The 10337-nt window shown below is 61.7% G+C and overlaps 1 protein-coding gene and 1 non-coding gene across 2 annotated transcripts; both read left to right on the top strand.

The window, feature by feature from the left end:
- Window positions 1-432: 432 nt before the first annotated feature.
- TRNAP-AGG (transfer RNA proline (anticodon AGG)) lies at window positions 433-504 on the top strand. Its single transcript has one exon. It is a non-coding gene; the product is annotated as a tRNA-Pro (tRNA).
- Window positions 505-734: 230 nt separating this feature from the next.
- LOC104565151 (ultraviolet-sensitive opsin) lies at window positions 735-9480 on the top strand. The gene is made up of 5 exons (XM_088537948.1): window positions 735-1080; window positions 1151-1319; window positions 5105-5270; window positions 5348-5587; window positions 9351-9480. Exons 1-5 carry the CDS (start codon window positions 735-737, stop codon window positions 9471-9473), a joined length of 1044 nt encoding a protein of 347 aa, XP_088394074.1. The 3' UTR covers window positions 9474-9480.
- Window positions 9481-10337: the final 857 nt, after the last annotated feature.

Raw genomic sequence — 10337 nt, forward strand, 5'->3', positions numbered from 1 at the left:
GCAGTGCATGCAGCATTGCACTCACCTGCAGTCACCCTTAGCAATGCACCCCCTGCAATGCATCCCCCTGCAATGCAGTGCATGCAGCATTGCACTCCCCTGCAGTCACCCTTAGCAGTGTACCCCCTGCAATGCATCCCCCTGCAATGCAGTGCATGCAGCATTGCACTCACCTGCAGTCACCCTTAGCAATGCACCCCCTGCAATGCATCCCCCTGCAATGCAGTGCATGCAGCAATAGAGGGTGTGGTGCATGCAGTGCATGCAGCATTGCACTCACTTGCAGTCACCATCAGCAATGTACCCCCTGCAATGCATTGCAGAGCCGGTTCCCTTGCGCGGGGACACCCCGGGGTGTCACCCCCACTCCTGGGGGGGGTGACACGGGGTGACACGTCCGTGGGGGGGGGTCAAACAGTGCCACCCCCATGCGGCTCGTTGGTCTAGGGGTATGATTCTCGCTTAGGGTGCGAGAGGTCCCGGGTTCAAATCCCGGACGAGCCCCATTACTTTTTTGGCGGTGCCACCGCCGCGTCCCCAAGGCCGGAGCCCCCCCCAATCCCCGGCAATCGGCTTAGGGCGGCGATTAGGCCCTGAGCGGGGCTTAGGGGCAGGAGGAAGGGTCTTAGCCCCCCTAATCCCCGCGTTTGCCCCGGACGAAGCCTGATCCCCGCTAAGCGGCTTGGCGGCCCTATATGAAGGGGGGGACCGCGGCGGGCGCCGCCGCCGCCACCATGTCGGGGGACGAGGACTTCTACCTGTTCGAGAACGTGTCCTCGGTGGGGCCCTGGGACGGGCCCCAGTACCACATCGCGCCGCCCTGGGCCTTCTACCTGCAGACGGCCTTCATGGGCGTCGTGTTCTTCGTGGGCACGCCGCTCAACGCCATCGTGCTGGTGGTCACCGTCAAGTACAAGAAGCTGCGGCAGCCGCTCAACTACATCCTGGTCAACATCAGCCTGGGCGGCTTCATCTTCTGCGTCTTCTGCGTCTTCATGGTCTTCATCGCCAGCTCGCAGGGCTACTTCATCTTCGGGCGGCACCTCTGCGCCCTCGAGGGCTTCATGGGCTCCACGGCGGGTAGGTGACGCGCGGCGGGGCGGCCGGCGCGGGCGCGGGGACCGGGGCCACCGCGCTGTCCCCTCCGCAGGGCTGGTGACGGGCTGGTCGCTGGCCTTCCTGGCCTTCGAGCGCTACATCGTCATCTGCAAGCCCTTCGGCAACTTCCGCTTCAACGCCAAGCACGCGCTCGGCGTGGTGGCCGCCACCTGGGTCATCGGTGTCGGCGTCTCCGTGCCGCCCTTCTTCGGATGGAGCAGGTCGGTGGCGCCGCGGAGGGTGCGAGGCGAGGTGCAAAATAGGGTGCAATAGAGGGTGCAAGGTGCAACGCGGGGCGCAATGCAACGTGTGGTGTAGGGTGCAGTGCAGGGTGCAATGCAAGGTGCAAAGTAGGGTGCAGTGCAGGGTGTAATGCGAGGTGCAAAATAGGGTGCAATAGAGGGTGCAAGGTGCAATGCAGGGCGCAATGCAACGTGTGGTGTAGGGTGCAGTGCAGGGTGTAATGCGAGGTGCAAAATAGGGTGCAATAGAGGGTGCGGTGCAGGGCGCAATGTGGGGTGCAATGCTAGGTGCAAAATAGGGTGCAATGTGGGGCACAATGCAACACGTGGTGTAGGGTGCAGTGCAGGGTGCAATGCAAGGTGCAAAGTAGGGTGCAGTGCAGGGTGCAATGCGAGGTGCAAAATAGGGTGCAATAGAGGGTGCAAGGTGCAATGCGGGGTGCAATGCAACGTGTGGTGTAGGGTGCAGTGCAGGGTGCAATGCAAGGTGCAAAATAGGGTGCAGTGCAGGGTGTAATGCGAGGTGCAAAATAGGGTGCAATAGAGGGTGCAAGGTGCAATGCGGGGCGCAATGCAACATGTGGTGCAGGGTGCAGTGCAGGGTGCAATGCAAGGTGCAAAATAGGGTGCAATAGAGGGTGCGGTGCAGGGCGCAATGTGGGGTGCAATGCTAGGTGCAAAATAGGGTGCAATGTGGGGCGCAATGCAACGTGTGGTGTAGGGTGCAGTGCAGGGTGCAATGCAAGGTGCAAAATAGGGTGCAATAGAGGGTGCGGTGCAGGGTGCAATGTGGGGTGCAATGCTAGGTGCAAAATAGGGTGCAATGTGGGGCGCAATGCAACGTGTGGTGTAGGGTGCAGTGCAGGGTGCAAGGCAAGGTGCAAAATAGGGTGTAGTGCAGGGTGTAATGCAAGGTGCAAAATAGGGTGCAATAGAGGGTGCGGTGCAGGGTGCAATGTGGGGTGCAATGCTAGGTGCAAAATAGGGTGCAATGCGGGGCGCAATGCAACATGTGGTGTAGGGTGCAGTGCAGGGTGCAATGCAAGGTGCAAAATAGGGTGTAGTGCAGGGTGTAATGCGAGGTGCAAAATAGGGTGCAATAGAGGGTGCGGTGCAGGGTGCAATGTGGGGTGCAATGCTAGGTGCAAAATAGGGTGCAATGCGGGGCGCAATGCAACATGTGGTGTAGGGTGCAGTGCAGGGTGCAATGCAAGGTGCAAAATAGGGTGTAGTGCAGGGTGTAATGCGAGGTGCAAAATAGGGTGCAATAGAGGGTGCGGTGCAGGGTGCAATGTGGGGTGCAATGCTAGGTGCAAAATAGGGTGCAGTGCAGGGTGCAATGTAGGGTGCAATGCTAGGTGCAATGCAGGGCACAGTGCAACGTGTGGTGTAGGGTGCAGTGCAAGGTGAAATGTAAGGTGCAATAGAGAGTGCAGTGCAGGGCACGATGTAGGGTGCAATGCTAGGTGCAATGTAGGGTGCAATGCTAGGTGCAATGTAGGGTGCAATATAGGATGCAATGCTAGGTGCAATGTAAGGTGCAAAATAGGGTGCAGTGCAGGGTGCAATAGAGGGTGCGGTGCAAGGTGCAATGTGGGGTGCAATGCTAGGTGCAATGTAAGGTGCAATGTGGGGCGCAATGCAACATGTGGTGCAGGGTGCAGTGCAGGGTGCAATGCAAGGTGCAAAACAGAGCGCAGTGCAGGGCGCAATGTAGGGTGCAATGCTGGGTGCAATGTAGCGTGCAATGCTAGGTGCAAAATGGGGTACAGTGCAGGGCGCAATATAGGGTGCAATGCTAGGTGCAATGTAGGGTGCAATGCTAGGTGCAAAATGGGCTGCAGTGCAGGGCGCAATGTAGGGTGCAATGCTAGGTGCAATGTAGGGTGCAATGCTAGGTGCAATGTAAGGTGCAAAATAGGGTGCAGTGCAGGGTGCAGTGCAGGGCGCAATGCAGGGCGCAATGCAACATGTGGTGTTGGGTACACTGCAAGGTGAAATGTAGAGTGCAATGCAGGGTGTGTTGCAGGGTGCAGTGCAGGGTGCAATGTAGGATGCAATGCTAGGTGCAATGTAAGGTGCAAAATAGGGTGCAGTGCAGGGTGCAATAGAGGGTGCAGTGCAGGGCGCAATGTGGGGTGCAATGCTAGGTGCAATGTAAGGTGCAATGCAGGGTGCAATGCAACGTGTGGTGTAGGGTGCAGTGCAGGGTGTAATGCAGAGTGTGATGCAGGGTGCAATGTGGGGTGCAATGCAGGGTGCAGTGCAGGGTACAATGTAGGTTGCATTGCAGGGTGTGATGCAGGGTGCAATGCAGGATGCAGCACAGGTTGCGATGCAAGGTGTGACACAGGGTGCAGTGCAGGGTGCTATGCAACACCAGCAGTGCTGTACAGGGTGCAGTGCAGAGTGTATTGCAGGGTGCAATCTAGTTGCAATGCAGTGCACTGCACAGGCCCAGCAGTGCCATGCAGGGTGCCGTGTAGGCTGCAATGTAGGATGTGATGCTGGGTGCCATGCAGGGTACAATGCAGGGCATGATGCAGCCTCAGCAGTGCCAAGCAAGGTGCAATGCAAAGTACCATGCAAGGAGCCGTGCAGGGTGCCCATCAGGGTGCCATGCAGCCCCTGCAGTGTGGTGCAGGGATGCAACCCCTGCAGGGTTCCATGCAAGGCACTGTGCCACCCCAGCAGTGTCACACAAGGTGCCGTGCAGGATATGGGGCAACCCCAGCAGTACCAAGCAGGGTGCAAGGCAGGATACCATGCAGGCTGCAAACCGAGGTGCAACACAGGGTGCAGTGCAGGATACAAACTGAGATGCAATGCAGAGTGCAATGCAGGGTGCAAACTGGGGTGCAATGCAGGATGTGATGTAGAGTGCAAAGCAAGGGGCAATGTGGGATGCAATGCAGGGTGCAATGAGGGGTGCAATGAAGGATGCACTCTGGGGTGCGATGCAGGGTGCCATGTGGGATGCAAACTGAGATGCAATGCAGAGTGTAATGCAGTGTGCAATGCAGAGTGCAATGCACAGTGCAATGCAGGATGCAAACTGGGGTGCAATGCAGGGTGCAATGCAGGGTGCAATGCAGGATGCAAACTGGGGTGCAATGCAGAGTGTAATGCAGGGTGCAATGCAGGGTGCAATGCAGGATGCAAACTGAGATGCAATGCAGAGTGTAATGCAGTGTGCAATGCAGAGTGCAATGCACAGTGCAATGCAGGATGCAAACTGGGGTGCAATGCAGGGTGCAATGCAGGGTGCAATGCAGGATGCAAACTGGGGTGCAATGCAGAGTGTAATGCAGGGTGCAATGCAGGGTGCAATGCACGGTGCTATGCAGGATGCAAACTGGGGTGCAATGCAAGATGCAGTGCAGGGTGCCATGCAGGATGCAGTGCAAGATGCAAACTGGGCTGCAATGCAGGGTGCAATGCAGGGTGCCATGCAGGGTGCAATACAAGATGCAATGCAGGGTGCAATGCCGGATGCAAACTGGGGTGCAATGCAGGGTGCAATGCAGGGTGCAATGCAGGGTGCAGTGCAGGGTGCAATGCAAGATGCAATGCAGGGTGCAATGCTGGATGCAAACTGGGGTGCAATGCAGGGTGCAATGCAGGGTGCAATGCAGGGTGCAGTGCAGGGTGCAATGCAAGATGCAATGCAGGGTGCAATGCCGGATGCAAACTGGGGTGCAATGCAGGGTGCAATGCAGGGCACCCCGCAGGCCACCCCTGAGCGCCACGCGCGCCCCGTGCAGGTACATCCCCGAGGGCCTGCAGTGCTCGTGCGGCCCTGACTGGTACACGGTGGGCACCAAGTACAAGAGCGAGTACTACACCTGGTTCCTCTTCATCTTCTGCTTCATCGTGCCCCTCTCGCTCATCGTCTTCTCCTACTCGCAGCTGCTGAGCGCCCTGCGGGCCGTGAGTAGCGGCGCGGGGGACGCGCGCGGGGTGACACGCGGGGGACACGCGGGTGACAACGCCCGGCGTCCCCGCAGGTGGCCGCGCAGCAGCAGGAGTCGGCCACGACGCAGAAGGCGGAGCGGGAGGTGTCGCGCATGGTGGTGGTCATGGTGGGCTCCTTCTGCGTGTGCTACGTGCCCTACGCGGCGCTCGCCATGTACATGGTGAACAACCGCGCGCACGGCCTCGACCTGCGCCTCGTCACCATCCCCGCCTTCTTCTCCAAGAGCTCCTGCGTCTACAACCCCATCATCTACTGCTTCATGAACAAGCAGGTGCCGCCGCCGCGCAGGGCGGCTGGGGACACGGGGGACACCGGGGACACCGGGGACATCGCTGGGGTGCAGCGGTGCATGGGGACCGGGGACATCAGGGGGATTCAGGAATGGGGGATCAAGGACACATGGGGACATCTGGGGACTGGTGAGCAGGACGTTTGGGGACACCAAGGGACTGGAGTCCAGCGGTGCATGGAGATACTGGGGACCAGGGACATCGGGGGGACATAAGACTGGGGGATCAGGGACACCTGCGGACATCTGGAGACTGGAGAGCAGGACATTTGGGGACACCAAGGGACTGGAGTCCAGCAATCCATGGAGATACTAGGGACCAGGGACATCAGGGGGACATAAGACTGGGGGATCAGGGACACATGGGGACATCGCTGGAGTCCAGTGATCCATGGAGACACTGGGGACCAGGGACATATGGGGGGATGCAGGAATGAGGGATTAGGGACACATGGGGACATTTGGAGACCAGAGAGCAGGACGTTTGGGGACACCAAGGGACTGGAGTCCAGCGATCCATGGAGATACTGGGGACCAGGGACATCTTGGGGGATGCAGGAATGGGGGACCAGGGACACATGGGGACATTGGAGACTGGTGAGCAGGACGTTTGGGGACACCAAGGGACTGGAATCCAGCGATGCATGGAGATACTGGGGACGAGGGACATCTGGGGAGACATAAGACTGGGGGATCAGGGACACATGGGGACATTGGAGACTGGTGAGCAGGACATCAAGGGACACTAAGGGACTGGAGTCCAGCCATGCATGGAGACACTGGGGACCAGGGACATATGGGGGGATGCAGGAATGGGGGATCAGGGACACGTGGGGACATGTGGAGACTGGAGAGCAGGACATCTGGGGACACCAAGGGACTGGAGTCAAGAGACCCATGGAGACACTGGGGACCAGGGACATCTCGGGGGACATAAGACTGGGGGATCAGAGACACCTGGTGACATCTGGGGACGCCAAGGGACTGGAGTCCAGCAATCCATGGAGACACTTGGAGACCAGGGACATACGGGGGGATGCAGGAATGAGGGATCAAGGACACATGGGGACATTGGAGACCAGAGAGCAGGACGTTTGGGGACACCAAGGGAACGGTGTCCAGCGATGCATGGAGATACTGGGGACCAGGGACATCTCGGGAGACATAAGACTGGGGGATCAGGGACACATGGGGACATTGGGGATTGGCGAGCAGGACGTTTGGGGACACCAAGGGACTGGAGTCCAGCGATCCATGGAGATACTGGGGACCAGGGACATCGGGGCACATAAGACTGGGGGATCAGGGACACATGGGGACATCGCTGGAGTCCAGTGATCCATGGAGACACTGGGGACCAGGGACATATGGGGGGATGCAGGAATGGGGAATCAGGGACACGTGGGGACATCTGGGGACTGGAGAGCAGGACGTCTGGGGACACCAAGAGACCAGAGTCCAGCAATGCATGGAGACAATTGGGCACCAGGGACATCTGGGGGGACATAAGACTGGGGAGGGGGGATCAGGGACACGTGGGGACATTTGGAGACTGGAGAGCAGGACATCAAGGGACACTAAGGGAGCAGAGTCCAGTGATGCATGGAGACACTGGGGACCAGGGACATCTCGGGGGATTCAGGAATGAGGGATCAGGGACACATGGGGACATGCAGGGATTGGGGACCAAGGACATGCGGGGACACGTGGAGACTGGAGAGCAGAGAGCTCTGGGGACACACGAGGACTGGAGCCACCCAAGGACCAGGATCCCTGGGGACACCCGTGACCAAGGAGGCCCCGGGGCCGAGGACACCCCAACGTCCCCAGGGGTGTCCAGGGATGCTCTGGGGACCAGGGACACACAGGGACACACAAGAACTGAGGGAGCGGGGACACATGGGGACACATGGGGACATGTGGAGACTGGGGACACAGGAGCCCTGGGGACGTCCGGGGATGCTCGGGGACACCCAGGGACCAGGCTGCTCCAGGGACAAAGGAGACCCGGGAACACCCAGGGACATCCCGTGGCACCAGGGACCAGGCTGCTTTGGGACACCCGGAGACACCAAGGGACACCCCGGAGCAGGACGCTTTGGAGACTGGGGACACCTGGGGACCAGGGACACCCGGGGACCAGGGACACACAGGGACACCCGGAGCAGGACCCTTTGGAGACTGGGGACACCCAGGGACCAGGGACACCTGGGGACACCCAGGAGCAGGATGCTTTGGGGACCAGGAACACCTGGGGACACTAAGGGAGCGGGATACACTGAGGATCAGAGACACTCAGGGACACACGGGGACACCTGGGAGCAGGATGCTCTGGGGACGCCCGGGAGCAGGATCCTTTGGGGACCAGGGACACAGGGGGACACAGGGACATCCAGGAGCAGGACGCTTCAGGGACCAGGGACACCCGGGAGCGGGATCCACCGGGGCGCAGGGACACCCAGAACACATGGGGACACCTGGGAGCAGGATCCACTGGGGACCAGGGACACATGGGGACACCCGGGAGCGGGACGCTTGGGGCACCGGGGACACCCGGGAGCGGGATCCACTGGGGACCAGGGACACACGGGGACACCCGGGATCAGGATGCTCTGGAAACCAGGGACGCCCAGGAGCAGGATCCACTGTGGAGCAGGGACACCCAGGGACCAGGGCCACACAGGGACACCTGGGAGCAGGACACATTGGGGACCGGGGACACCCGGGAGCGGGATCCACCGGGAACAGGGACACACGGGGACACCCGGGAGCAGGATACATTGGGGACCAGGGACACACGGGGACACCCGGGAGCGGGACGCTTTGGGCACCGGGGACACCCGGGAGCGGGATACACTGGGGACCAGGGCCACACGGGGACACCTGGGAGCAGGACAATCCGGGGACCAGGGACACCCAGGAGCGGGATCCACTGGGGACCAGGGACACATGGGGACGCCCGGGGGCAGGACACTTTGGGCACGGGGACACCCAGGAGCGGGACACAATGGGGACCAGGGCCACACGGGGACACGTGGGGACACCAGGGACCAGGATCCAGTGGGGACCAGAGACACACAGGGACGCCCGGGATTGGGATCCACTGGGGACCAGGGACACACGTGGACACCCTGGAGCAGGGCAATCCGGGGACCAGGGACACCCGGGAGCGGGATACACTGGGGACCAGGGCCACACGGGGACACCCGGGAACAGGGCAATCCGGGGACCAGGGACACCCGGGATTGGGATCCACTGGGGACCAGGGACACACGGGGACACCCGGGATCAGGGCAATCCGGGGACCAGGGACACCCAGGAGTGGGACACATTGGGGACCAGGGACACACGGGGACACCCGGGATCAGGGCACTTTGGGGACCAGGGACACCCGGGAGCGGGATCCACTGGGAACAGGGACACATGGGGACACCCGGGATCAGGGCACTTCAGGGACCAGGGACATCAGGGAGTGGGACATATTGGGGACCAGGGACACACGGGGACACCCAGGAGCAGGACAATCCGGGGACCAGGGACACCCGGGAGCGGGATCCACCGGGAACAGGGACACATGGGGACACCCGAGAGCAGGATACATTGGGGACCAGGGACACATGGGGACACCCGGGATCAGGGCACTTCGGGGACCAGGGACACCAGGGAGTGGGACACACTGGGGACCAGGGACACCCAGGGACACGTGGGGACCGCGCGGGGCTGACCCGGACGCCGGGGCCCGCAGTTCCGCGCCTGCATCCTGGAGACCGTGTGCGGGAAGCCCATGACGGACGAGTCGGACGCGTCGAGCTCGGCGCAGAGGACGGAGGTGTCGTCCGTGTCCTCCAGCCAGGTGAGCCCCGGCTGAGCCCGCCCCGGACGCCGGGGCCCCGCGGGGGCCGTAGGGCGGCCTAGACGTAGGGAGGAAATAAAGCGCCGCCGCGGAGGCAACGCAGAGCCGGCTCGTGGGGCAGCGCCGTGGGGACGCGCCGTGGGGCCGGGCGCCTGGCTGTGGGGCTGGGGGGATGAGCACCCAGCTATGGGGCTGGGGAGATGAGCACCCAGCTATGGGGCTGGAGGGGGGATGAGCACCCAGCTATGGGGCTGAGCACCCAGCTATGGGGCTGGGAGGGGTGAGCACCGAGCTATGGGGCTGGGGGGGCTGAGCACCCAGCTATGGGGCTGGGGGGGCTGAGCCCCTGTCTATGGGGCTGGAGGGGGGATGAGCACCCAGTTATGGGGCTGGGGGGGCTGAGTCCCTGTCTATGGGGCTGGAGGGGGGATGAGCACCCAGCTATGGGGCTGAGCACCCAGCTATGGGGCTGGGAGGGGCGAGCACCGAGCTATGGGGTTGGGGGGACTGAGCCCTGGCCGTGGGGCTGGGCGCCTGTCTATGGGGCTGGAGGGGCTGAGGCCCTGTCTATGGGGCTGGGGGGATGAGCACCCAGCTATGGGGCTGAGCACCCAGCTATGGGGCTGGGGGGGCTGAGTCCCTGTCTATGGGGCTGGAGGGGGGATGAGCACCCAGCTATGGGGCTGGGGGGGCTGAGCCCCTGTCTATGGGGCTGGAGGGGGGATGAGCACCCAGCTATGGAGCTGAGCACCCAGCTATGGGGCTGGGGGGGCTGAGCCCCTGTCTATGGGGCTGGGGAGGGATGAGCACCCAGCTATGGAGCTGAGCACCCAGCTATGGGGCTGGGGGGCTGAGCCCCTGTCTATGGGGCTGGGGAGG

This window comes from Tinamus guttatus, unplaced genomic scaffold (assembly GCF_059628265.1).
Source record: "Tinamus guttatus ecotype Peru unplaced genomic scaffold, ASM5962826v1 Tinamus_guttatus_pri_ptg000911l, whole genome shotgun sequence".
NCBI classification, from domain to species: Eukaryota; Metazoa; Chordata; class Aves; order Tinamiformes; family Tinamidae; genus Tinamus; species Tinamus guttatus.

What these genes read in the sequence shown, in the direction of transcription:
- LOC104565151 (XM_088537948.1), top strand. Translation starts at nt 735, where the DNA reads ATGTCGGGGGACGAGGACTTCTACCTGTTCGAGAACGTGTCCTCGGTG. An exon ending in CCCTTCTTCGGATGGAGCAG is followed by an intron (nt 1,320 to 5,104) that starts GTCGGTGGCGCC and finishes CGCCCCGTGCAG; the next exon opens with GTACATCCCCGAGGGCCTGC. An exon ending in TGCTGAGCGCCCTGCGGGCC is followed by an intron (nt 5,271 to 5,347) that starts GTGAGTAGCGGC and finishes GCGTCCCCGCAG; the next exon opens with GTGGCCGCGCAGCAGCAGGA.